A 27,814-nucleotide genomic window follows, 5' to 3' on the forward strand; every position below is an offset into this window, starting at 1 on the left:
TGCCTGTTTATAAGACTCAAGCGTTGCCAATACTCACGAAGATTTTTGGGTGACAACCTGGGTAACGATTATCGAACAGGTAATGCAATGCATATATATTAAGAGAACATTTTCAAGCTTTTTGGCACTGCAATTTTAGGAATTATAAAAGTAACTTCTCTTTTAGCCCCAGCCGTGTGGCCGGAATTTTATTCAAGGGACGAACAAAAGACACCCGACGCAAAAGTTTAGACGGCACAATGGACAGCATGGTCGCACATATCGTCTTCCACTAACGCGATGTTTGTTTACCACGCGGGAAAGGCGTCTTCGGTGTGTCGCCAAAGCGGCGCCGGCGAAAGCGCGCCTGGCGCGCAACATGACGGCGGTAGATGTAACTTATATAAAGGTATACATGCTGAAAGCTGCAAAGTAACCCATAACTGAGTAACCCTTACGTGTATGCGTATATAATGGTTACGAAGATATAGGTTACATTTGTATCTTATAAATTATAGGTTACAAAAATTCGAAAATGTATACCTCTAATAAGGGTTACCCAGCTTAGAGCGCAACTATTTTTCCAATGTCGAATAAGCCCTAATAAATGGTCAACCATTTACAATTTTCAACAAATGTACAGGTCCACCTTGCAGCGGTCTTAACTTGTACTTTGGATGATAATTTAGAAAATATGTTCGGCCCTTACACAGTGTGCAAGGTTGACCAGCGAAGCTGTTGTTTGGTGTTTATCTCAATGTTTGTCACGGGTGTAAATCAAAGTATTTTTGAACTGTGTTAGGTATTTGTGTCATTTAACGCGGCTCTCTATGCTAGGAAACGGAGACACGGACGCGTTTGGCTTTGGCTTTACCACAATGTTTATCAAAATGCTACCCATGCAGTTTCGGAAAACCGCCATAAGTGAACGGGCTGAAGGATGGGCGCGACGTACACGCTTGTTCTGGCGGCACGCTGCGGTGGTGGGCGCGCTCCCGGCGCTGTTCGCGGCGCCGTTATCCGCACGCGGCGTTCCCTCTTCCCTTGCTGCCCCACACTTCGCGCGTGCGCACTCCCTGCATGCTGCGCTACGTAACACCCACCCTGCGAAACAACATGACTTTCTCTTTCCTCTTGCTCCCTCGCGCTGGGAGCGTGCGCACTCCGCGCCGATGCTGCTAGTGTCCATGTATGTCACCAACACTTGTTACTCCTAGGCGAAAAACCTGACATTCACTCTTGCCCCCAACTCCTCTCCAGCTCAGTTTTCTCCTACACGCAATGGCATTGGTTCCTGCAAAGAGCCCTTCAGGCTACGGACAGATTTTTGTAGAAGGGTGACACACGAACAGTCACAGAATTGCGCAACCCCACGGGACTATATGAGCACATTGAACGGGAAAATAGTGTGGTCCGATCCATAGACACGGACAAAAGATGCCAGCGCTTTTGGAGCCCGTGCACTCCCTAATCGCCACGGTCAGAGAACGTCACTGAATCGACGCATACGTTAGCCTACAGACGCAATATCGCCTTCACGGGAATCCTTTGTGCCAAGAAGTGAAGACGCGCAAAACAGGCAGGCGTTCGATGCCCTCGCGAAAATTGCAAGTGTGGCGCAGAGGGGACACTTGGTGCGTCTTGCAAAGGTGGTGGTTTGCTAACGCAACGCTGAAACGTATGTGACGTTTCGGCTCATTGCATAGATTTTGTTAATGGTCCAAAATTTTTGCAGGCTCGCACCGTTGAGTTATTTTTACGTACAGCTGCAGGAGGGAGTGACATGCTGAGTGCACTGCTTCAGCTCCTGCACTTCCTTTACGGTAGCTTCTTCAGCAGCAAACGGCAGCGATGAAGGAGGTTCCTCGTCAGCGCCGATTTCTGGCGGTGTGGTCGCCACGGTGTGCGGTTCTCGGTCGTTTTCCTAATTTCCATTTTTATGTATCTGACAGCTGAATGTCCAATAGGCTGGCTCATATTATAATGCACAACAATGCTTCACGCCAGCCACGGAGGCCGCCCAGTCAACACCTGAGCCATGTTGTACGTCATAAACCACATTGCCCGAGGAGAAGCTGCAATCGAGTTGGTCTAGACTCCTGGCCACTGGGATACATTATCCCCAGACGTGGGAACACCGTTCAGCAGGCCTTGAGGGTTGTTGAGGTGTAGTTTGATCTTGATGGTGGCAGCCCTCTGAGGACGCCTCCACGATTGAACTTATAGTTACTGTACTAAAACATGGATGTGTATACGGTTTCCTACTAAAATACGCCATATAAAACCTGTCACTGTAGTCGTGCGCTATCATGAGATAGATGGGAAGTGTTCCATGAATAGTTGGCGTGGCTTGTGAGGTGGAATCTTCTGGCACGTGAATAGCATTTTTTCCGAGTTTCCTGTCCTCAATGATTGCGGCTCACTAGCCGTACAGAGTTCTAAATGCCCAATGATTGTATATGACGTTGAAGTTGAAGTGGAAGTTTATTTCACCACAACGATACACCGTAGTGTGCACAAAATAGAAACTATTGTGGCATGGAAAGTAGGAAAAAAGCTGCGCTATAGCAGCTTGACTAGTCCCACCTCCCAGTTGTACAAGGCAACAGAAACAATGGCACACCAAACCCCATACGGTACTCACGTATGATTGAAAGAAAAGAAAATAACATTATAGTGGTTATTTTTCAAGTAATGCACATTTGGGTGTTTACAAGCACAAAACATGCTTGAGTTCACGCTGTCACATTTAATCACAGAAAATTGGTAAGAGTATGAAAGAAAGGTACCCGCCGCGGTGACTCAGTGGCTAAGGCGTTGTGCTGCTGAGCCCAAGAACGCGGGTTCGATTCCCGGCCGCGGTGGCCGCTTTTCTGGTAGGCGAGAAGCGAAAACGCCCGTGTGTTCGAGATTTCGGCGCAGGTTAAGGATCCCCAGGTGATCAAAATTAATCCGGAGACCTCCACTACTGCGCGCCTCATCGCCTGTGTAGCGTCGGTGCGTTAAACACCATAATAAATTAATGAATGAAGGGAAAGCGAAGCTGCCGGCAATTTTAATATCCCTACAATCATGGAGGGCGCAGCCGTCAAGACAAGGTAAAAAGTTGGTCGCACTGCGAGCGAAGCGAAGCTAGCGAGGTTGGAGATTAAATTAGCACCACCTCATGGAGCGCGCCGTCCGTATACAGAGCACCTTTTCGGCACGCTTGCCACCATAGTCGCCGGCTGCTATGGGCAAGTCTCCGTCTATAAATCCGGTCGTGATTTTGACGCAGTGTTGATGTCAAAAAGCTTTCTCGCTTCTCTTAACTTTCAGGAAGGAATGGTAAAGCTTTTATTGTAAATCATTTTGTTCCGTTTGAATTGTCTTTTATTCTATTGAATCTATCTCGCTTGCTTTATTTTTAACTTGAAAGAGGGGAAGAGTGGAGAATGTAGACTTCATTTAGCAATGGTCTTCTTCTTAATGCCTTTTTCCTCTTTACCTGCCGCAGGCAGATATGTCCGTTAGTCACAGTTGGGTAGCTCTTCCTCTTACGGGGCCAAAACAACCGGTCCCCCTTGCAGGACTGTAATAGCTAGTAGCCGACGTAGTATGAAGCGTACTGCGTTGCGTTCTCCGTGTATACAATGCGCCGATGTAAACGCGGTCCGGAAATGGAGCACCCACGCTGTGGCGGGCACGTAATTCTCTTTTGCTGCGCTCTTATACAGGCCAGCCGCGTCACGCTTGCCCTCTGACCGCTGCAGACTCTGGGTCATTGTTTTATTTTCACCCCTCGAATAAGAAGTAGATGCCGGGCCGTCTCTTTCGGGCCAGAATGGGCAGTGCATGGCACCAGGAAGTAAAGCTCTAATAGCTTTAAAGTCACGCAGCATCGTAAGTACGTATACAAGCGTGTGTATACGTTGCGCTTTGCATAATAAGTGTTCCGCGTTCGACGGACTCTTCAGTCAATTGTGATGCGTGCCGACGTGCGTGCGTGCACGTGTTTGTTTGTGCTTGTGTGTGTGTGTGTTACATGTAAATGGGGGAGGGGGTGAGTAGCTGAGAAAGTGAACTATATACTGCATGAGAGAAAGGAAGAAAAATAGGCTTAGCAAGAGAACACATTAGAGTTGTCCACCGTCCTTTCTTTAAAACCAACTTTCAATTAGCTTCTACACGCTAGTCAACGTTAAAACTAAAAATCTTTACGAGTTTTTACTCACGCGAGTCAGCTGCGTTGTAAGGACGCCCGGCGCGCGCAGTAATGTGTAGTGCTTGTGGCAACGATTATTTGTCGTCTAAACAAACAAACAAACAAACAAACAAACAAACAAACAAACAAACAAACAAACAAAAAACAAAAAGATATAAATGAAAGGGCAGAACATGTACAAATAAGGAATTTGTTTTTGAGCCAAATAAATGGACGACCAGTCATGGGGTTCCTGAATAAAAAACCAAGAGAAACGTGGGTCTGCGCCTACATTGAGGATGTCACATTGCAAAGCGACATGTGATGGAGCACAAAAAACGCATGACAGAACATCTTTTACAAGCCAGCTAATAACAACTATTCGACCACGGTTAGCTGGTAAGACTTAAATAAAAACAAGGCCTCGAGCGCAATCGTAACGCCTAGAGCACTCAGCAACATTGCGGCATTTTTTTTATTACAGCACCTCAATTCCTGAAGAGCTCAATCCGTGAAAGAGCTCAGTCCCTATTAGAGCTCAATCCCTGAAAGCCCAACAAAATCAAAGAGACGTTCTTCTTGTTTATCATTCGTTTTTAATCACCTAGCTTCGTTTGAAATCCGTGCTGGCCGCAGATATAAATGAGGCTGTGCGGCACGCAAGACGAGCAGTGACCGATCATCCAGCTGCGATCCCACGCATGCAGGTGCCTGCTCCAGGGCCATCCCAGTCGTCTGCAGCCAACAATGCACGTGTTCTTTCACATGTGCGCATGTCCGCACCGTACTCACTCTCACGCTGTCACCGCACTCCGCTGGAAGACCGGTCCACTTTCTCAGTTTCCGCGTCCTTCAAGGCGTGCGTCGTGACATCGGCCCGCGAGGCAGCTGTCCGGAGTACGGCTCGTCCGTCACACGAACGTCCTTTGGGACGAGCAGGCACCCTTGGACGTCAGCGGCCGGGGAGGCGGCGGGAAAGAAACCAGTTGTTGTGGCCTGAAATCCAGTCATGTCGTTCGCTTGTGCAAGCCCCATTATGACGCCGAGGCGTTGAATGATTGCCTTCATCATCCTTGAATAAATGGTTTCTCTCGAGCCGATCCCCCTTTGCGGAGCTATTATTTTATAACGCCATTACCGCGGGTATTTTTCGCACCCGCGAAGTGCCCTGGTTATTTAGAGGGGGTGGTGTTCTTTCGTGGACGCTTTCATTCGAAAGGTTGAGCTCCAGTTGTGAGGGCATGCCCTTTTAAGTGGCTTGTGTGTGCGTGTGAGTGCCCGGAAGAGATGCGAAAATAGAGCGTAATCATATCAGACAATGGGAGCCCGGAAATCTAGGCTCAGCCGGACTGAACTTTGTGACTCTAGCAATGCGATTCGTGAGACTCCAGAAGTGCGCGTTGCTGAATCAGACTGTGTATAATTCATTTATCGGGATTGTGCACTTGGGATTTCTGTCACGCTACACAGCCCGCGCTTTTTTCCAGAAAAACAAGGGTTGTCGGAAGGCTTTGAGGCACGAGGTAGGTGCTCATAAATCGGTCGACAAGAAACCTATATAGCCTCAGCTGATTTTGTCCTTAATGTATAAGGAAAGTAAACACAAACTCTCTATACGTCTTTTGAAGGCGAAAGCCTGGCGTACTATTGTGACGGTGCCTTTATATGTACGTCCGTAGCCGCGCTATTTTGATATCCTTAATCCTTCTTTATCTGTCTTAGCCCACCTTAATTGCGCCGTTATCAACCTCATCTTTATCAAACTTAATCTATCCCCTTAATCTCTTTTATCCGCCTTATTTACAATCTACATTAATCCATCTTAATCTACACTATTGAATCAAAATTCAACGCAATCCACTTTAATCTACTCTGATTTATCTTCATATAACTTTACCTTTCTTTATTCACCTTAACTCCACCATACTAACCATCACTATGAATCAATAACCAGTCATTAATTAATTTTAGTGAGCAACAATCACAGTAGGCGATATCAGCAGTAATGTTATGGGCCTTAAGAGCAACGGCACCAGAGCGCCACCGCGCTCTTCTGAGGTCACGTGACTTTTGGTACCATTCTCGCGATGCCGACAACAACGGTCACTTTTCGCGTTTGATGACACATACGGTGCTTTCTTAATAAAAAAAAGAAGTGGTGCTCTCACAGCAGCTAATTTGGAGCCAGATTGTAATTCAAAACAAAGAAATACGCCAGGGTACATGGATTAACATTAGATTAACGTTGAGGCTATGGCCGTGCCAAGCAACGTCCAACTTCTTACACGTCAAGCAGCGGGTGCCTGTTGACGTCGTTAGACCTCTAAGTGTAACGTTAGGGCTAACGTATCCCGCGAAAGCGTTGACCGATACGCCACAGCTGGCCTGTGCTGTATGCGCCGTGACCAATGTAAGGTCTAGGAGTTGTTTCGCTGCTACAAACGCCGTATGCAGGCTTTTTTACTGAATATGCCATTAACGCTTTCCTTTTAAAATCAGCCAGTAGGGTTCTCACCCATCCCGCGTGCATGCATGTGCACTCTTGTCTAAACTGACAATTCTTTTCCTAATATACCGCCTAAAACCATTCGGGTTTCACACTACGCAACCCATCTCCCAGCATTCAGCGATGTACTCCACATTGTCAGACAAGGGCAGAGTCCCTATATGATACCTCATATTGCCTCTGTAAGCAAAAAACCATTGCGAATCTTCTTGAAATTCGAGACAGGAACCTTTCTTCCAAATTACATCTTCGACACGCAGCCCTTGCACGCCAACTTACGTACATATATCTTAATTCATCTTTAATCCACCCTAATCCACTTTATTCCCAATTAATTCCATCATTATAAAATTGAAAACTTGTTCGCTTTCTTTTTAGCTGTGAATATTTCTGGAACTGACGCGGCCATAAAGAGAGTTCAACATCTGCCTCGCATCACACGGAACGCCGTCTTTTATCTCCTCTTTGTTGGGGTTTGCTATACAAACCAAACATTACAAGACATCGCCGAAGCTCGTTTCGCGAAAACGATTTGCTCAAGGCTGAAATGGTGGTGCGTCAAGCTAACGTGCTGCGAAGGAACCACCCACGACTATAAAGAACGTGCCAAGTTTAGCTCCATCAAGGCCCGAGTCTCCTTTGAGACTGTCAACGTTTATATCATCTACGTGATGAATCTCCGTGGCAATACCGGGAGGCATTGAGAGAGAAAAAAAACTAATAAGCTGGAAAGCGAGAGTGGAACCCTAGTCCCGGAATACATGCGTTGTCATAGCCTTGAATGTGAGCATCTTAGACAAAACTCTGTCTGGTTTGGTTAAACTGAATAGATGCCAAGGTGCCCTTCCCGGCATTTACGCCCACAGCCTCCGACGCGCAAGGGCAAGAAACGAGTAAAAGAAAAAAAGAAGCTACCCTACACTACTGCTTCTTGTGGTCCAACACAGTCACCACTGATGTAGGAGCCGAGTAGGCTCTGAAACGTTGGGACCACTTTTTAATAGTTGGTCTAGCCGTCTGCGCCCGTTTCACCGTGCAGGAGAGTCTGGTCCTGCAGTCGACAGCTGGTGAAGCGTGTTTCTTAAAGCTCATGGAAGGAACATTGAGAAATAGAACTAAATCGAACAAATAACTAAGAAATATCTGAGGAATCTGCATATAAAATTATTTTGCTTCGTTATTCAAAGATTTCTGGCATTTTTTTCTTCTTCGAACGATGCGTGCAGGATTGTAATCCGTCCAAGTTATAGCAGGCATGAAAAGCAGCTAGGGACGTTGAACATTCAGATTACTTCTTTTGTTTCCTTTTTCCTCCAACGTGTTCCAAGTTGAAAGAAGATGCACTTCCGCGTTGAGAAAGAAGCTTGTGACAGTCCCGCAAATAATCGCCGCGGCGCCACTCAATTTTCGGAGGATACGGCGCATTAAGTCTTGCATTGTATGGAAGCGTCGACCCTTACAGCAATAAATAACATGCCCAGGGCTATCATCGTACGCATCAGAATCGACCCACTCATTATGCCGACCAACACCCACTACCGACAATTAAACGTAAGTACACGTCCAAACAGTTCAGCGTCGCAACATGGTCCTTGCAGATCGGCACTTTCAAAGTCCTCTTGCAGCCACCCTGGCCGCCTCTCCCTCGCACCCGTCTCAACAGAGCAGTCGGCGAGAACCGCACAATGGAAAGCTCACGTAATCCGTATAACGGCCCGTCACGCGCGAGCGCCCAGACAATGCGCTCGGGCGGCGCGTCGACCCTCGCGTCGTTTCTCGAAATTTATCTCCGCAAACAATTTGCCCTACAAACGCGCCGGGCTCTGCCCGTTTTGTTCCCATACGGCAACAGTGTTTCTGCAGAGTCTGTGAGTGATGGCGGGTCAGCCCTCGGCTGACCCCGCTTTTTTCTTCTCGCCACATTCGCCTTCGGTTTGCGTTGCTTGCCGGAGAGGGCCTGCGGAAGAGTACGACGCGAATTGCCGCCGTCCGTCGGAGCTAAATCACGCCGGCGAGCATCGTGCCTCGAGGGCTGGGCTTTCGATGTCCGCGACGTGAGAAACAATCCGACGGTCGCGGCGGTTCTGTGTTGCGCTCGCTCTGCGTTTGAGCGGAAGAGTCACGCGAACTCGAGATGGCGGACGTGTGCGTTAAACGGAGTACGGGAGACCGCTGGCACCGTGCCCTTTCGCAGGACCCTTTTATTCACCGACGCCGGGGAAGGCTGACCGCCACCCAGCGAGCGTGCAGGATGACGGCCAGCCAGGAGAAACTCTTTATCCACAGCTTGCAGCAATGACAAATGGTCCGGTAGACAACAGCGGTGTAGACTGCATGTGGCGGAGAAGACGTAACCGTGTAGAACGAAGAGGAATTAGTTCTGCGCGACTTTGTTGCTTTTCAGAAGTTCCGTCTTTGCTGCTGCAGTTAGCGACTCATTGTGCGTCGTTTTCACCTTATAAGTGAGATTTATGTAAAGAAGCAATTAAATGACTAAAAAAAGGAGCGGAGAAGGTTAGACGAATGGTATGCTGCCGGAATTTACGTTGCTCATTCTCACAATAAATAACCGCAGCTACAGACTCGTTGGCCAAACAAAGCTTCCGCGTCTTGCAAAGCGTACTGTTTAGTGAACCGCAAATGCGCGATCACTGTTCAAGGAAAGGCAGGGAAGAAAATGAACAATAGAAAGACATGAATGAGGAAGTGACGTAAAAAGAAACATAGATGCGATGAAAGGAATCGGAGGTAAAATAGGGAAAGCATAAAGCTATTAAAACAGAATGAGCCAACAGAGAAGAAAATGAAGTTAAAAAAAGAGAAAGAAGAACAGAAGGAGGAAAAATCAAGCAAGCAAGAACGAAAGAGGTTGCAGACATCTGTGTCTATGTTTGTTATACAGCAGTCTCGCCTTTAACATTCCGCCCCAACAAAACACTGCACGCAAGCAAATAACACGCGAACCTTTTCCTAAACGGCCACTAGTTCTCACTGAAGGTGACACGCAGTAACCAAGGTATACCTACTCCTTCGTCTTTCAAAATTACGCCAATATATTAATAATGCTCGACCGTTCTTAGCATAGTGGGCCCTCATTAACGCGACGCTGCTTGGACCACTAAAGCTTGTTAGAATTAAGCAGAAAATTGAATTAACAGAGCTCAAAATGCATAGCTTTCTACTTCAATGGGGCCTTTAACTTCATCAAATCAAAGAATAAGATAAAATTAACCAAGGTCGACATAACCAGAGTCGGCTTTATTACACCTTTGCACCGGTGTTACCGCTGCATATTTGGTCTGTTGAAGCAGTTCGAACCAAAAAGTCCGAGGGAACCTAAGCACTTTTTAGAGATTGTGAATGCATGAGTGTCCAGTTGAACGCGTAAGACGCTTAGCTTCCGTCTCGCGCTGTCGAAAGACCTTGTAATCTTGCAGCTTGGGACACTCTGCTTGGCTGTGCGCTTTAATGCTTTCCAATGGCTTCAATTTGTGTGCTACTCATTTCGCCGCAGCTCGTTCCATCCGCGGATAATGGAAGAGTGAACGACGAGGGTGAATTTATTTATCTAGTAGTTTGTTCTGCTGCGTGCTTCTACTCTGTTCATCTGCTGAGTTTAAGCTCGCGGTGTTGAACGCCAAGGGGTATAAAACGCCTCGTCATGTGGAATGCTTCCGAAGTAACCATTCCTGTTACGAGCACCGGACTCCGGCTTTTTTGCTCAATAGGCCACTGAAGGCCACCGAACTAAATACGCGCGCGGCTATTCGCTGTGAACCTGCTTATAAAATATGTTCTGTTGTTTTGATTTGATATCTAAATTAATTTTGATATCTAAAATAATACAGGTCACATCCGATTAGGTGCAAAGCTTCTTGGCCAATCCCCTACGCGGGTATGTGCCGTGTTCTGACGCAAACAACCAACCAACAGCCATCATTAGTGTGTGCCCCTGTGACCAGCGAGGAGACCCCCAACCGAATCGCTGTTGGACAGACTGCCGCAACCCGGCTATCGCTCGTCCACCTGCTGCCGTCCCACCGAGGCCAGCAAGAGGGGCGCCAGGCCTGACGTTCCGAGGTCCCCGACAGGCCGTCTTCGCCAACGGTGCCGCCTTCAGCGCAGGCGGTTGCTGGCCTCCTCCCCTGCAGCAACATCATGGCGCACGACTACCTGCAGGGGACGCCTTCCGCCACCGAGCTTCTTGTGGAGAGTGAGCGTCTTTGCTCGCTGTTCACCGTGCTCGGAGCCGGTCGTCGCGACCGCGGCCATCCCGCGGTCATCTCCGTCAGCATCGGCGTGGCTCGCCGGCAGCCGTCTGCAGGACAGCAGGGTACAGCCACACAGAGCGCCGTAATGCTGCGACCACTCGCGGCCGCCGACATCAATTTCAATGGCGGGGACGGCTCGGCGCCCGGCATTCCCGGCTCGCCTATTCTCGGCTGGCGCGGCCCAGAAGGTGGACGCCCTCAGCTCCAGCTGCCCATAACACCGACCCACGGCGAGATTAAACAACCATTCATGATTGAATCCTATGCTTGCAATTTATTCCTTATCCCCTGAAGTTATGTATTAATGGAGCTAAGGACTAAAAATTAAAGCCGTTCCACTCAATGTGAAAGCTGTCGGAAGTGCAGAGCAGTGATTCGCCATAACGGGCTGTAGCACCGTTATCCGGTCACTTATACCAACCATCATGCTCTTCGCCGCCCTGTCTCACTTCTCTCTTGACGAATGGAACGGAGGTTCGTCCAATGCAATTCAAATTTACCACTTATGAGTGCTCGCACGCCCCCTGCCTGAAGCTGGGCCAGTGGGAGTTCTGTTCTTTTAAGTGCAGAGCACTTTAGGTGCTAGCCATGTCGTCGTAGCTCCCTCGCTTTTTAGAGCCCCGCGGCGTGCCGTCGTAGCGGAGTCCCGTCGTACCGGCGTCCCACAGAGGCTACGAAAACCAGTGGTTTATATATATAGTCATAACCGTTCGAAACTCGTGAACCGCTACCGCTTGTTATACATCTCCCCGTTGTTTAGCGCAAAGAACACTGCAGATACGTTTGAGGCAAAATATACCGGCAGCGCCCGCGTTCATTTGATGATTTTTGGGTTTTTAACGCGCCGACGCTTCACAGGCGATGAGGAGCGCCGTAGTAGAGGACTCCGGATTAATTTTGACCACTTGGGGATCTTTAACGTGCGATGAAATCTCAAACACATCGGCGTTTTTGCTTTTCGCCTCCATCAGAAAATCGGCCGCCGCGGCCGGGAATCGAACCCGCCTCCTTGTGTTCAGCAGCACAACGCCATAGCCACTGAGCCACCGCGGCGGGTGCCCGCGTTCATTTATTTAGGAACGATCGTTGGGCTGGTTTTTACGATAGTAGGTGAAAAATGGCCGCGTATCTGCTCCTTTCGTTGCAAATGTCGTCGAAAGACGATAGTCTTTATCGACTTTTGCCAAATAAATGCCTCCCTTCGCTTTCCCGCTCACCTCTCATGTTGTTCCTCTTGCTTTGCGCTCCTCCCAAGGTAAATACGCCAAAGGTTTGCCTAAATCATTTTAAATTTCCCGCGTTCCACTGCTCCAAACCGGGTGTCTCGATGCCAACGCTGCCGTACGGCGAAGACGCGCGTTAATCGAGGCGCCCTACTTCAACGTTTATAGAACCGCGTTTCCCTAGTCCACGTGCGTTTCCAGCAGAACGTGGAACCTATCTAGTGGAACCTTTCGTAACTCTTGCCACTTGATTTCTTCAAATGCCGCCAGAAGCTATAGTGGCGCGGGCGACAGCAGGCGACGGCGGAGCGATATTTTTTTCTTCAGTTGATGTTTAATCTCGCCAAAATCAAACATGTACGATTTTTTATAAAGGAACGCTGCAATTATTACTTCTATATTAATTTGTTGTCTTATCTATGCGTAATGTCTTGTTGTTCTTCAACAAGATTGACAAGTATGAACATTACACCGGACTTAGACGGGCACATTTAGCTGTGACTATATAAGACTATTGCGCAGCCATTGCTTTGGCCGGGTGGCTGAATCTAGTCACAGACAGACAGACGGACAGACAGACATACAGACAGACCAAAATTTCTGGGTTTAAGTAGCCCAAGAAAGACTATCGACTTTAAAAAAATTGGCCGCGCATCTGCTCCTTTCGTTGCAAATGTCGACAAAAGACGATAGTCTTTGCCCACCTTTTCAAAGTAAGTGCCTCCCTTCGTTTTTCCGCTCACCTCTTATGTTGTTCCTCTTGCATCTCGCTCCTCCCAAGGTAAACAGGCTGAGGGATTGCTGAAGTCGATTTAAAAGGCCGGGTGGCATAATTCCAAACGCTTGGCTGCAGAGTGCACCCATTTGACATGTCTGTTAGTGCGGTGGAGAACGGTAACTAAACGTGTTCATTGGCTGCGACCCAAACCTAAAGCGACCTAAAACATACCAAATCACCATTATTAACAAAAAAAACCGTAGTTTTGAGTTTAGAAAGAAAATAAACTTAGAAAAAAATTACGCAATGAAAAATTACGCCATCTTCCCGTGGGGAACCATGAGGAGGATGCGAAGCATCATGGGGGTTCCGTATATGTTCCATTGTGTTGCCGCTATGTTGTTTCATTTATCGGAGCCCGAATGGGAACGTAGTGTGAACCCCCATGTAGAGACAGAGAAATGTAGAGAAATGTAGAAACAGCGAAGAGGCCGACACCCGCGTTACCTGATCGAACAGCTCCTGGTTCTCGTCTTTCTTTGTTGCGAGCTCACGCTCCTACCCTGCTGCCCGCCCTCTTCGTCCTCTTCTCTGGTTGAGCTGCAAGGCGTGTGGCGCTTCCCGCCACATCTTTCCCGAAGGAAATTCAACATCCTCCTCTGAAATTTTCAGTTCGTCGTTTCCGTTGACGTTCAGCTTCGCGCGCCTTCGTTGTATCAGTAGCTTCTTGACGTAGTTTGAATGAGTGAAGGGCATAAGGCGCATTCGTAGCAGATGCTCCCGTCTCGGTTTGTAGCGCAGTGAGAAGAGCGCCACGTACCTCCCGTTGCGGCCAGAGAGTCGTGGGATCGAAACCGGGCACCGCCTATTTCTTTTTATAGTGGACTGCGCTGACGTCAGCCCAAACGCTGACGGGGCTGAAGAGACGCGCATGCGCAGTAGAGTGCGGATAGCGGACAACAACAAGGGAGGGAGGAACACAGCCCCGAGCATGAGATGCTTCGCATCTAAAAAAACTAAGTAGATAGACTTGCTGGGGCTCGAACCGAAGCTGTCAGCACCAATACTCAGTACAATACAACAAGGCTAGAGAGCCCGAATGACGGGCTCGTTTTAACAGTTGCTCAAAAGAATGGCACGCGCAATGACATCACACATGTCACATGGGTTCTCTGTGCGGCGAAGCCTTTGGAAACACGCGGGCGGGTGCCTCGATGCCAGCGCTGCCGTACGGCGGAGACGCGCGTCAATCGAGGTGCCCTACTTCAGCGTTTATAGAAAAGCGTTGCCCTAGTACACGTGCGTTTTAGGCAGAACGTGGAACCTACATAGTAGAACCTTTCGTAACTGTTGCCGATTGATTTCTAAAATGCCGCCAGAAGCTTTTGCAGTCGATGGTATTAATTTTTTCCAGCAGGGGATGTAGTATTTCATTTCGCAAAAATCAAGCAGCTATGAATTGGAACTCAACTTGTTTCATTCCCGGATACACGAAGATTTTGCTGACGTCATATCCGTCACGGAAGTGACGCCAGTACAACGAAGCAAGCGGCCTGTAAAGGGTGCACCCCTGCACACAGGGCCTTCTTGCGGGGAAGCAACCTTTAGTATAAAGAGTACGTTACACTTAGGGTTTGTTCGTTTTCAGGTCTTATATTTTAACACGAACGTGTTTGATGCCGCGATAGCCCAAGATTTCACTGATATCATGCCCGTCACGGAAATGACGCCAGTACACCTCTGCCGAAGGGACCCGCCAGCAGGACGTCGCTCGCCAAGCCCACCCACAAGACAGCCACCGACCCGCAAATCATGCTCAGCTGGATATTTCGCTGCACATTTCACTTTTGTGTTTTAGTTATTCCTAAGACAGAGGAATCAACCAGTTTTTTTTATAAAGGAACACTGTAAATATCCCTTGTATATTAATTTTCTGAGTTATATTTGCGTAATGCCTTGTTCTTGTTCAACAATGTTGACAAGTATCTACATATAAACCAGACTTGGACGTTGAGGTTTGGCTGTGAGTATATAAGACTATTGCGCAGACTTTGTTTCACTTTGGTCGGGTGGCTGAATCGAGTAACAGACAGACGGACAGACAGACGGACAGACAGACAGACAGACAGACAGACAGACAGACAGACAGACAGACAGACCAAAATTTCTGGGTTTAAGTAGCCCAAGAAAGACTATCGTCTTTAAAAAAAGTGGTAGTGCAACGACGGCACGTGCGGGAGGAAAAGAAAGCAAGCAAAAAAAAGGAACAGAACTTTCGCTGGCGCAATTTCAGGCAGGGGCCGCGCGAGCACTGCGGAGGCGGTAAATTTGAATTGTATTAGACAAACCTTCGTTCCATTCATCAAGGGAGGAGTGAGACAGGATGGCTAAGAGCGTGATAGGTGGTAGTAGCGAGCGGATAACGGCGGTACAGTTTATTATGGTGAATCGTACACTCTGCCCTTCCGACAGCTTTCACGTTGAGCGGAACGGCCTTAATTTTTTTGTTTGCTTTTCCTCACGCACGGGCCGGCGCCTTACTGCGCAGTTTAGAAAGCGCAATTTTTTCTTGCACTGGCAATTTTTTTTCGCTTACTATCGTAAAAAACCAGCCCAACGATCGCCCCCAACTAAATAAACGCAGGCACTGCCGGTTAATTACGTATATTCTGCCCCAAATGTACCTGCAGTTTCTTTTGCGCTAAACAACGGGAAGATGTATGACAAGCGCCAGCGGTTAACGAGTTTCCAACGGTTATGACTAGAGGCCGGATTTTTAGGCACTAAAAAAGCACGTTTTAGGCGCCAAAAATAGGCGGCAAAAACAACGTTTTAGGCAATAAAAAGAATAAAATAGGCGCAATAAATTTTTAGATAAATGGTAATAATCTCAAGTGAAGACGTGAGCGAACTGTAAGCACGACAGGAAATCCAAAAATGTCATTGCTATGAGGCCACAATGGCAGTAACAGGTCAATTCAATTGAATTCAATTCTTTATTTTTCTCTCATAACAAGTTCTATACATTGATCTTAGACGTGGAATTGCCCCGTAATACCTCTGGGCTAATGGCGATCAATTGGCTTAATTTCACAAACGCATTGCTTACATACATGTTCAGATGCGAAAGTCACTCAAGCGTCGCATATTGTGAAACAGGCAGGAGAAACAATATTTGAAATATGGTAATACTGATTTATAAAAGCGCAAAGTTATGTCTGTCTGACGCAATTAAATTACAATAAAGCAAGAAAATAATAAATGGAAAATAGACAAGGTTTGTTAAGAAATTAACATGTTGTTACGTGAGAACTTGCGTACAGACTTTAGCAATTTTCTACAGGTACCTTAATTATACAGGCAAGACCTTTCAACACTGCCAAATACACATACGCTAATTCGAAATATAAATATTAAGAATTGTGTTTGGACAGAACGTGGAACCTAGTTTAAGAATCACTATGAAAATTATAGAAACAATAGGTAACTACCAGCATCTCCAGATTTGCGGGTTCAAAATTGTGCCTCTTGTCGCTCAGAACGAGTTTGTACGCAGAGAACGAACGCTCGACGTCGACAGATGTGATTGGTGCGTACTTATACTTGGGAAGATTCGATGGGTTAATTGACACTGGGATCCTACAGTGCTCACCAGCAAGGACTTCTGAAGCTTCTTTAAGGACAGAAAACCCCTTGTTTTTGTCCAAGACCGATTGCAGCTTCGCACGTGCCTTTTCGGCGACGGGTCCTTCGGGAATGGTGGCGATTCTTTCCTGTGCGTGGAGAATTAGCGCAACGTTCGTAACAAGAGTTTCTCCCGCACTTTCAAGTTTTTTGATATATCCGCTAATAACGTGAAGTTGGCGCAAAGGTACGCGAGGTCTCCTGGAAGGCTATTCACGGAGAGGACAGCTTGAGCCTTTGTGACTGCAACACTCTCGTCAGTTGGAAGGCCGTTGATCACGGCCTTGATGTCCGAAAAGTAGCAGTTGTAGTACTCAACAGCTTCTAGCCACGTTCCCCATCGTGTGACGACGGGTTCTGGCGGAAGGGGCACATCAGGCAGCATCTCCTTGAAGACGCGCACGCGAGAGGGTGCCTTCAGGAACACGGCCTTGGCTGAACCAATAAGCTCGTTGACGTCGGTGAAGTGCTTCCTCAGTTCCTCGCAAACACGATGAAGCGCATGCGCTAGGCAGGTGACATGGAGCATCTGCGGGTAGAAGGCCTTCAGGAGATGAGCGGCCTTGTACATGTAGGCTGCAGCGTCTGTGTAGAGCAACAGAACCTTGGTGGCCTCGACTCCTGTAGGGTAAAGAACCTTTAGGGATTCGTTTACAAAGAATGCTACAGACTCCCCATTTGTTCTCTCCAAAGGTTTCGAACACACGAGGAAAGCCCTTGTCTTCTCGTGCGCCGCAAGCTTCCCAGCAAGAAAGTGAGCGACAAAGCGCCCTTTGACGTCTGTTGTTTCGTCTACGGAAATCCAAATGCAGGAGTCGCCAAGCTCTTCTCTCATTCTTGCTAATGTCTGTTCATACAAAGGCCGGAGGTAGTTCTTCCACAAAGTAGACTCAGACGGCACGTTGTGATTGCAGTATTTCTGTAGAAATTGTTTCAGCACGGGATTTTCAATTTTGGTCCAAGGGATGTTTGCGGCCACCAAGGCTTCGCACAAATCAACGTTGAAAGCGTTCGTCCTGTCGTCCTTGAAGGCTGTTGTCAAAAAAGACTGTTTGGATGTTGAGGGCTTGTCCCGCTTGAGGTTTGCCAGGTGACCTGCCGTCTTCTCATGCTGAGCCAGGTGGTACTTCTTCTCGCAAGGAATCTGCGCAAATGCGTTAGGATTTTTTAAATACGAAGCGTATATTCAACATCACAGCGCAGATAAACATGCTAGCATATACTAAGCGTCTTGACATGCTAACAGAAGAAAAATAAATACGATAAGCATGAATAAACATTCTAACTTCCCCAGAGAAGCGCTCAAACACCCCTGCTGCGTCCTATTTGATGGTATAACTGCACTTGAGCGCCGCGCTGCTACGCGTGTCATACCACCAAAACGTACTTGAAAAACAAGAAGGTGAGATTCCATTGACGTTCTGTTCAACTGACTTGGCGCGCGCCATCAAAACCCCAAATTTCATGGTGGCACGGTGGGGGAGTAAGATACCAGATTCAATTGCGTGCTAACTTAGCTTGGCGTACTTCGGTAATTCTAGCTAGCGTCTGCCTGTAATTAACCGAGTAGGTACGAGGTGGACTTCGATTTAACGGATCTCCAGTGCATATCTTAAAAACGCGCTCTGTGCATCAGCGCTAGTTTTGAAACATCATCCTTCAGTACCAACCGATCAATTGCTCGTTTGATTAAGAAATTTCTGGATTTTCACCTAACGCAGCACACAGGGACGGTACATAAAATGTGAATGTCCTTTTTAAGGTATCTAAAATATTTCATTTCAATGATCTCAATGGTATTGAAAGTTTAGAACGTATAAACAACGCTAGCAATCAAAATAACCAATGTTTGAAAAAATGCCGAAAGGAACGCTGTCTGCCGTATTCAAAATACACAGGTGCCTCCTTTCTTTTCTCAGAAGAAGGGGCAGTATAAACAAAAAGCAATAGCAGCGAATAGCGGCCATGACGCCCAGGCGCCAACCAAGGCGGCGCGATGGACAGCTTTGCATAGTTTCGAGTTCGACCACGGCCCCTGGATCAAGCGCACTTGATCGAGGGGCCGTGGTTTCGAATAACACATGAAACACTCACGCCACGTAAAAACTCGTCGGCTCACCTTTTTTCCGCACGGTTGGCAGAACACGGTCTCTCCGTCTATTCTGTAGCATGGTGAGTTAAGTGTCCACTGTCGGATCAACGCCCTTCTGGGCGTCTTCCGTTTCGGCATGTCTGAAAAGGGCAGCGGAGAAAGCCAGACCTTGCACGTTGAAAGACCGGACCAGAAGGGAAGGGTGCCTCCTATTGGTCGGGTCCAATCGCCTAGAGCCAATTTCTTCCCTGGTGGTGAACCTTTCAACTAATAAATTACACACAAGGCGGCAACGGCGGCGGCGGCGGCGACGCATAGAGTTTCATACTAATATTAGTATGAAACTCTATGCGGCGACGGCACAGGTGCGTCTCTCCTCCACTCTCCTCCTCTCCTCTCTCCGATAGCGAACGCGGTCTCAGGCGACGGGCGACCGTGCTCCGTTTGCACTCTCGCAGTACTCGACGATTGCTTGATGCGACGGTTCCTTTAGAGAATCAACCCAACGGAAACACCGATGGAACCACCCAGATGCGTTGCATCACACCATGCGTTGCATCACACCGCGAGTGGAGGTGGGCGTAATTTTTCCCCATCACTTTCTTTGCCCCTGACGGTATCATAGTTTCCCTGGGGAATAGAGTTGTGCGTCCACCGCCAAGTTCTGCGGGAAAGCCACCCGTAAAGCATGCAGAAGCCGCCGCTCCGGTTGCACCAGTCCAAAGGGGGGGGGAGTCTTAAAAAGAGGACCAGGTTCGAACCAATAGAATTCAGAACAGTAAATATTTCCAGGTAGAATGAATAAAGGTATCAAATTGAACTCAAAAGCGAAACTTGACGCTTCATAGTGCTGATTTAGGCGCCAATTTGAGAAAAAAGGCATTTATAGGCATTTATCGGAGTTTAGGCACCAACACCCAAAATAGGCATTTATAGGCACTATAAAACCACCATAAAAGCCATCCTTGACCTCCAATTCGTGCTCATATATCGAAATGGGGCGATAGGAACGCAAGGAAAAAAATAGGCATTTGCCTAAAATCCGGTCTCTAGTTATGACTATATATAAAACGCTTTGGTTTTCGAAGCCCCTTTAAGACGCCGCTACGACGGTATGCCGTGGGGCTCTACTTGGGTGCAGCGAGTGAGCTACGACGACAAGGCGAGCCCCTAAAGTGATCTGCACTTAATATGGAAGGCTCTTCCCCCCCCCCCCCCCCCCACAAACAACAACAAAAACTGGCACCGCACGGGTCTTTACATATAAAACTTCTTTATTAATCTACTCTCTGTACAAAAATGTTCGTTTCGCCTATGGTAGCCATCACTAGGCTTAGGCCTTGTTCTGGAAGCGGGCGGCGTAGAAGTTGGAGGCCTTCTCGGCGTCGGCGTCGTCCAGGATGGGCGTGTCCTTGTCCTGGAAGAGGTGGTCGTTGAGGTAGAAGAAGTCCTTGGCGTTGGCGCAGGGCACAGCCTCGGAGGCGAAGGCGCAGGTGAACGAGGCCTGGTTGAAGATGGTCTGGTTGCCGCAGGCGAAGGCGCTGTGCTCGAACTCCACGGCGCCGTTCTCCTTGGTGACACCGCGGCACACGTGGAAGACCTTGCAGTCGGTCTCGGCGTCGGCGAAGTAGCCGTCGCGCTGGCACTGGAAGGAGGTCTGGGCGGCCCGGCCGAGCAGAAGCTCAACGCCATCAGGAAGGGGAGCCGTCTGGCGGCGAACCTGCGGGGTTAGTTTCACGCATGAGGGCCTTGTGCAACAACCAACACAAGCGTGCTGCGGATATGCTTGCTTATTAACTCCAACCCGCCGCGGTGGCTCAGTGGCTAAGGCGTTGTGATGCTGAGCATGAGGGCGCGGGCTCGATTCCTGGCCGCGGCGGCCGCTTTTCTGATAGAGGCGAAAAGCAAAACGCCGAAGTGTTCGAGATTTCGGCGCACGTTAAAGACCCCTAGGTGGTCAAAATTAATTCGGAGCCCTCCACTACGGCGCGCCTCATCGCCTGCGTTGCGTCGGCGCGTTAAACCCCACAATCAATCATCAATTTACTCCATCAAACAAGTGCCGGCTGGTCGGTACAGACGGACGATAACAAAGTTGGCCTGAAGGGGATCTGCGCATGGTGAGGTATAATCGAATATGACATGCACGAAATGTGCGCCGCGGCATGATTCGAATAAGAAACAATTATAAATGGTAGTTGGGTATATCGTGGGCAGACATTTATAACTCCTCTACTAGAGCTGAAATTTCAAATAAATTGCTTGCAAGCATCGCACGTTATCGAAAAGATAAGGAGCAACACCTGGTAGGTTTTATTTAAAACACAAGAAGGCCTAAATCAGATAATGAACCACGCTGCTGTTTCCACCGAATGGGGTCATTCAGATCGGAAGAATAAGGAAATGAGCACGCATTTTTATTGTCTTTCAGGAGACTGATATGGTAACAGACACTTTTCGCAAAATTAAAGCAGTAGAAATAACTTTCCTTAACGTCTCTTTTTCTTTCGACCCCGCACTCTGGACGTCATTAGTGGCGCAAGCCCGCTCCAGGCACTATGGCTTTGCAACATCTCCATTTCAATTCCCGTCACTTAGTCGCCGTCGTGGACCGAGATATACGTTTTGCGGCAAATTGGAACGATCCCAACCCAGGTACGCTTAAAGCCGAGACAAAAGCACCGGTTTGTAACAACGCGACGCCCTTCACGTATACGCAGCGCAAGGGTGAAGCTGACCATGTACGGGATTGCATAATCTGCCTTGATATCTTGCGGCAGATATTAGGTAATTTCTTTCGTCTACATGCATTTTTATTTTACTTCTCAATACCGCACTGGCCAGCAGGAGCTCGCATCGCAACAAGTCAGAGCGGAGGGGTGTGCGCATGACCGTCGAAAACCCTGGATCCGAAGCGCCAGCGAGCGGACAAAACGTAACACCTCCTCCCAGTTCGGCGGCGACAATCGTATGCATCCCAGCAGCGGAGGCATTCAATGCTTTTGGTAATGACTCTTGGTTAACTTTGTCTCAAGGCAGCCGATTGCCGGTAGAGATTGCCGCTGCTGTTTTTAGGGGAATGGAACGGCGCTCCTGAAGGCTAAAACCGGTCCACGAACCTCGAGGCGGACTACATGAAAACCAGGAAGCTGCATGCCGTCTGCTTTCTGGCGCTCGCTGACTGCACACCACCTTTTTTGGCGTCAATATATCTGTTTTTGTTGCATTTTGGGGATGCGCGCTAACGCCGGTTGGTGCCTGGCGATGCCGACGTATCAAATCTCCTGGAGTGCGGTTGCGTGGGATTGGGCTCCTGGACCAGGTTTCGTCGAAGGGCTATCGTGTAGCTACAACAAGGTGTATTGTAAGGCCGTTGTCATTGCAACGGAAATTTATTTAACTGAAATCACATAGTCCCTTCAAACTGCTGTTTACGATAAGTTGCTTTTCTGAGGCGGGATAAAACGCTTAACCAAGATGTAAGTATATAATAAATTGTATTTTATTATATTTATTCATAAAAGGATTTTTGTTTACTGCTGACCTTTCTATGAACGAATGGGTTTTCATGCTACGTTGTGCTACAATAAACTGCGCGGGGAATGCGCTGCTGGTCCGATTTAGGCTTCTGTATTATTTAATTGTGCGTAGCTGTATTTTTCTCAAATTTGAAAGTGCTGCATTTTTCTTTCTTCAAGTTGAGTGATGGCCTTCTTTTTTGTGAACTGAAACCTGCTGTATCTTTTTTTTTTCGTTTGTAACCCCCCTCAAACCTGTAAAGCCTTCGTGGTGCTGTGGGCGCTAAATAAATTAACAATAAGTAAAGGAATTCGCATTAATTGAACTTGGCTTAGATTTAAAAAAATTATTTCGACCTTACAAGCTAACCTAAGAGCAATATGACTCAAAGAGGAAGACTGGGTAAAATTTTATGTCATTCATGCAATTTTTTTTAGTTCTATATTGTAAGTAAGACAGGAAACTCAAGGTGTTTTTGTTATCTCAGATGTAGTTAAGAGTTCGTGCGCAGATTGAAGGGCAAGGAATAGTGTCTGTAAAAAAACCGCCCAGCTGTTTCCGTGCTCTGCTCGTACAGCGTGCTCTTTTGTCGCGTGCTGTTTTGACGGCTCTATCTTTTGTCGCAGTGTTCTTTTGAAGCTGTGATCTTCCTTCCCGTGCTGTTCTGACGCTATGCTATTTTGTTGCGCGGTGTTTTGACGCCGCGTTACGCGTTACACGCTACACATTACGCTACACACGCCACATTACGCTACACATTACGCTACACATTTTGACGCGTTACACGCTACATATTACGGCCAGCTGCAACAGCTCCGCTGTTAAAAAATGCCAGGTTCTAGATCCGTGTATGCATGTTCATTCTGTTCATGTTCATGTTCATGTTTATAAGACGAACAAACCAGGGGTAGTCCACCCTTTGTTAGTTCGCCTCATGGTCGAAATGGCGAGGTCTTATATCCTGTTCTAATGATGGTGTTTCTTTAACTTCCTTTGTGGTACGGATTGGACGTTTGCCTGGCTTGAGGTCTGTATATGGTACAGTTGTAGTGTCTACAGTGTTCCCGAGTGCAGCAGTAGTGGCCCTCTCGTCTGCCAACTCGTTCCCAGCGATCCCAGCGTGTCCTGGGACCCAGCAGATGAGCAGCTCATGCTTTTGCGCACTCTATTGTTGGTTCTCTTTTGTCGCCTGCTGTTTTGTCACGGTACCGTCATGCTTCCGGGGAGCTTTGGCTAATGCTACACTTGGGCCATAGTGCTCTACAACACATGAAGTATATATTTTAAAGAACATGGCTGCATCTTGGCTGACGTGCACTATGCGCTACCGAGTTGAGAATCCATACGAAGGAGATTGTTCACTCTTTTGCAGAACATCCCAGCTTTCTTCAGATCCATAGAGGAGGGCACTCTACGCCGCATCTCAATTGTAATGCAACACATACAAAATAGATTCTTGGGAGGTTTGTAGGTGCAGTTTTTTGTGGCAATTTAAACATGAAAAACAACATTTAACAACCAAAAACACTTACCCGTGGAACGGCGGTGGCCAGGGCGGCTGGAAAAACAAAAGTTACAAAAATAAATATATACTGAAATTGTCAAAAACTGTATAATTGTAGGGATGATGGCAGTTATTCGTCTGCCAAGCAGCAAGCTGGCCTTGGATATATAGCGCAGCTTTTGGGATACTCTAGTTAGGACAGCAGCAATGTACAATACATTTATTGCTGATTCCGCGTTATTTCACACATGTGAATTGTCAAGCTATATTGATTTCCACACAGCAAAGGCGATTACGACATCATATTTTCTCGGCTTTTTACCCCACAAAGTTTGAATACATTTCGGGAATAACTGTGAATGCAGAATTACTCAATGTAGCAAGTAGCAAAGTTAGTATGCAGCTTAGAGGACGAGAATACGCGGAAACTGTCACGACATTTCAGTCAGAATTATCGGGAAATATGAAAAAGCGAAGCCTTGTAGAAGTATCTAATGTGCCTCTGTGGGCCATGTTCAAGCCGGAGTGAGTTTGGTGTTAAAACGTTCTACTACGACGAAAGCTTTAATGGCCATACCTATTGGTATTTACATTCCGGTTGCATTTCCTAAACGCATATACTCTCTAAAGGCACGCCATTTTGGAGTTACATTTGGTAGTCGACGAATATGCAATACACTGGCAGTATACAGTGAACCATCGTTATAACAAAGTCCTCGACAGGAAACTAAATTTGTTATAAGCGGCATTTCTTAAAGAGAGGTTGATCCGCTCTGCCTGCAGCGGAGTTCAAACCATGAAAACGTTCGTATAAAGGAAAAATTTGAACAAAGTGATTTCGTTACATAGAGGGTTTTCTTTATTATCAGACGCAGGAAGAATAATGCTTACCGAAGAGGAGGACTGCAACAGCCTTCATTGTGCTTGGTTCACTGCCGGTGAAAACACAAAAAAGCAACATTTCTTAATTAGTTGTTTTTTTTCTTTACTTCGCGTAGGTGCGTGCGTCACAGGAAGCAAATATGATAACTCAATAGGAAATCAATGTGAGTTTCCGTGAGTGAAGCAGGCTAGACGTGTTTCGTGACATAACCAAACTAGGTTGTTACACCGCTACCTATGTCTTTTTTATGGGATGGTTTTTTTGGGGGCATTTTTTCGGATAATATGAAACGAAGCTTTCACCCGCTCACTAATGCCGCCTGTATCTCACAGAAAACACACTGCAGGGAAGCCAACTTTCTCCGACGATGATGATGATTGTGGGAGAAGGGAAGAAAAACTAAAACGCTTCCCGCGGTCCGCATCGAACCTGGGTCCCTCATGACATAAAGCTGACGTCTATCCGATTCCGCAATTCCGGCATGGTAGAAGGATTTTTTATTTGGAGAGGGGTGCAAGGACGTGCAAAATTAGGTAGGAAGTGCACCCCTCCGTCTGAAAGACGACGATGTTGAATGCTGGGGAAAGCCATAGGACGTCCGTATCACTAAATCACTAGAGAGCGCAATCGCAGTGCAGTGGGGATGTGTAGAGGCAGGTCGTGGTGATATGTTATCTTTCTTTGTTTCACAGACGCTAAGTAAAATTTCAGTTGTAGTCTAGCGAGTGTCCTGTGTACTTCTTCTTCGTCCGCGTCTATTTTTCGCTAGTAAAATGCAGGCAGTAAACCGTCCCGATAAGAAATACCTTGTGTGCATGGTAAGGTGGTGTGATGCGGGTCCTCTCCCTTCTGGGTTGGTTCGTCTGGTGTTGGACTTGAATTTGGATAGCTTCGCGTTCCGCAATCGCTGTCGTTTCGACCGAGGGGTAGTTGATTTTCGGGGTGTTCCATGCTTGATACCGTTTTGGGGATAAAGTGATCAAAAACCACGTGGGATTACTCAAAAGCTAAACACTTCCTGCCGATAGTACGCTGCAAGGGACCATAGTAAGTAAAAATGTTTTGCGCGCTTGCTTGCTGCAAACTACGTACGGAGGCTGTACAGTGCGAGGGAGTTTCCGTAGGGCATTCCCAAATAACAGCGCCCACCAGTCCCTGCCTTCGGACAATTCCAGATGAAGTGCGCAATTCAGTTATGACTGATAAACACATCGTGCTCCCACGATTCGGAAATGATGGCGTGCGTATATCTTTTGTTTTTTTCTGAGAGGGTACGCGTGTCACTTAACGAATCATTTTTCTGTCCCTGCTGTCGCCGGCGGCGGTTGTGGTGGTAGTGGTTGTTGTGTGGGATCAGGCGGGGTTAGCCTGGCTGGATATGCCTGCGATAGCTCCGCCGAAGCTCCTCCTAATTAGTCGCCGGCAAAAAAGCTAACGGGGGAGGGGGAACTTAAGCTTCTCACCGACTTATGCCACTCAAGAGAATGTCGCTGACTTTCGTGCAGCTCAATTTAGTTTCGATAGGGTGTGATGTCCTAACACACGAACTCATTTTTATGAGCAAGTTTCATGCAACACTGACTGTTAGGAAACCAGTTTTACACAGTCCAAGCTTTACACAGCGTCCCTTTAAAGTCAGCTTCACTATTCCAAGAGCTTCACTGCCGGCAGGAAACTGCCGGCAGCCTGAATGGCGAAGTTAAAATATTTGATCGTTATAATAGTGCAAAGGTAGATGATTAAAAAAGAACAAAAATGAAAACAAAAACCTATCAAAATGCCATTTAACATACCATGCACATGAACTAAAAACGACGAAAAGTAGCCCGCTTAAACCATCAAAATGCCATTTAACATACCATGCACATGAATTAAAAACGACGAAAAGTAGCCCGCTTGGCTGCTCGTAGTCAAATCTGGCTGCAAAAACCTTCAATTTGAAGAGAAGCTGCGCGAGAATGGTACGTATTAGTAAATAATTTTCGTAATTCCCGCACGAATTTTTCCTTGCCGGTGTCGATAAAACACCACGACAAATTGTTCAAAACGCGCACGACATTACGGCCACGTGAGCAGTTGGCCATCAGCGACTGTTTAATCTCAATACGAAAGTGCTACACGTTCTGCATACGACCAGCTTTTTCTTAAGTTCAGAGTTGTGAGCAGAATATAAAACAGATTTCGTAGAAGCAGAATCAAGTGCAAGGTTAAAACGGCACAGTAATTCAAGTCCATCTATCCCACTCCCATCGATAGCTAGCTTGCGCAACTAGGACAGTTTCTGGAGTTTCCTCAAGATAGTCTAACGGCAGGCTGGCAATGGGCGAATTGAAGCGGTCACTATTTTGCGTAATACGGGGGTGTATAAATAGCTGGTCTAACTTGCGGGTGATTTTCTACGCAGCTGGCGGCATGCTGCCTCCCAAGGAACTCTTCAAAAGAACGAGACTGACTGAGCCTCTAGTTAAGGTTCCGCTTTAAAGGAAAAGCTTGTGGCTTACGAATATTTTTATATAATTTGTAAATTGATCTCTTACGCCTACAAATATTTTTTTTTACTTGCATCGCCTTGAGAACATGAAATCCACTTTGATCGCTGTAGAGCACGCCAGTGGACAGGTTCAAACGTTACCTTACAAGTTTTAATTTGCTGTGTTGACAATCCTTGCCTAAAAACTCAGAAACCCTAATTTCTGTGCTTGCATTATGGCACGAAGCTAACGACCATAACATAGGATCACTTCAAGATACTAGGTTACGGGACACATTCAAGTCAGACGAAACATCCACCGGAGGTTACCACCCAAAAAGCAGTCCCGTACGAGACCTTTGATCTCCTAATGATACTTTTCGAAACTTTGTACTAATTATTGCGTGTCAGTGAAAAAAGAACTGCGTTGAAGGGCTAATTGGAGAGACAAAAACGGCTTAAAAGAGCTTAGATAGCTAGTAGCGCGGGGCGCAATCCTTTGCGGGTCATCCTGTCCTGTTGAAACTGGGCCACTGCGTATAGGTAGCCGTACAGGTCGTCTCCGAGCAGTTGACTTACCTGGAGAACGGACGTCCAGAGGAGATTTCGTCAACGAGCTGCTGAGCTTATGGATCGGTGGTACTTATACCTGCCACCCTTTCTCCCCTCTCTCAATCTCACCTCTACGTTACGTCACCGTGTCTCATCCCTTTTTCTCGGCCAGTTACTACAGCTTTCATTTGGAGGTGATTGGAGAACGCCTTTACGCCACACATATTAAC

The 27,814-nt window shown here is 47.3% G+C and overlaps 2 protein-coding genes across 2 annotated transcripts; both read right to left on the bottom strand.

The window, feature by feature from the left end:
• Positions 1-10,784: 10,784 nt before the first annotated feature.
• On the bottom strand, positions 10,785-18,879 carry LOC144137628 (uncharacterized). Its single transcript, XM_077669570.1, has 3 exons — positions 18,684-18,879; positions 16,704-17,708; positions 10,785-11,147 (listed from the first exon to the last, which is right to left on the bottom strand). Exons 1-3 carry the CDS (start codon positions 18,792-18,794, stop codon positions 10,785-10,787), a joined length of 1,479 nt encoding a protein of 492 aa, XP_077525696.1. The 5' UTR covers positions 18,795-18,879.
• A 1,033-nt stretch (positions 18,880-19,912) lies between these two features.
• Positions 19,913-27,709, bottom strand: LOC144137636 (U-scoloptoxin(01)-Cw1a-like). Its single transcript, XM_077669579.1, has 4 exons — positions 27,612-27,709; positions 24,571-24,611; positions 23,708-23,733; positions 19,913-20,376 (listed from the first exon to the last, which is right to left on the bottom strand). The coding sequence occupies exons 2-4, from the start codon at positions 24,596-24,598 to the stop codon at positions 19,990-19,992; spliced, it is 441 nt and encodes a 146-aa protein (XP_077525705.1). The 5' UTR covers positions 24,599-24,611; positions 27,612-27,709; the 3' UTR covers positions 19,913-19,989.
• Between the last annotated feature and the right edge of the window lie 105 nt (positions 27,710-27,814).

Source organism: Haemaphysalis longicornis, unplaced genomic scaffold (genome assembly GCF_048455015.1).
Source record: "Haemaphysalis longicornis isolate Haplotype H1 unplaced genomic scaffold, Haemaphysalis longicornis Haplotype H1 scaffold_43, whole genome shotgun sequence".
NCBI classification, from domain to species: Eukaryota; Metazoa; Arthropoda; class Arachnida; order Ixodida; family Ixodidae; genus Haemaphysalis; species Haemaphysalis longicornis.

Coding starts and splice junctions, on each gene's coding strand:
- LOC144137628 (XM_077669570.1), bottom strand. CDS start 18,794: ATGCCGAAACGGAAGACGCCCAGAAGGGCGTTGATCCGACAGTGGACA. Junction 17,709..18,683: donor GCCAACCGTGCGGAAAAAAG/GTGAGCCGACGA, acceptor GCATTTGCGCAG/ATTCCTTGCGAGAAGAAGTA. Junction 11,148..16,703: donor ATATATCAAAAAACTTGAAA/GTGCGGGAGAAA, acceptor TGTTATGGGCAG/CTGGAGCTGAGGGCGTCCAC.
- LOC144137636 (XM_077669579.1), bottom strand. CDS start 24,598: ATGAAGGCTGTTGCAGTCCTCCTCTTCG. Junction 23,734..24,570: donor TGTTGCAGTCCTCCTCTTCG/GTAAGCATTATT, acceptor TTGTTTTTCCAG/CCGCCCTGGCCACCGCCGTT. Junction 20,377..23,707: donor TGGCCACCGCCGTTCCACGG/GTAAGTGTTTTT, acceptor CTAACCCCGCAG/GTTCGCCGCCAGACGGCTCC.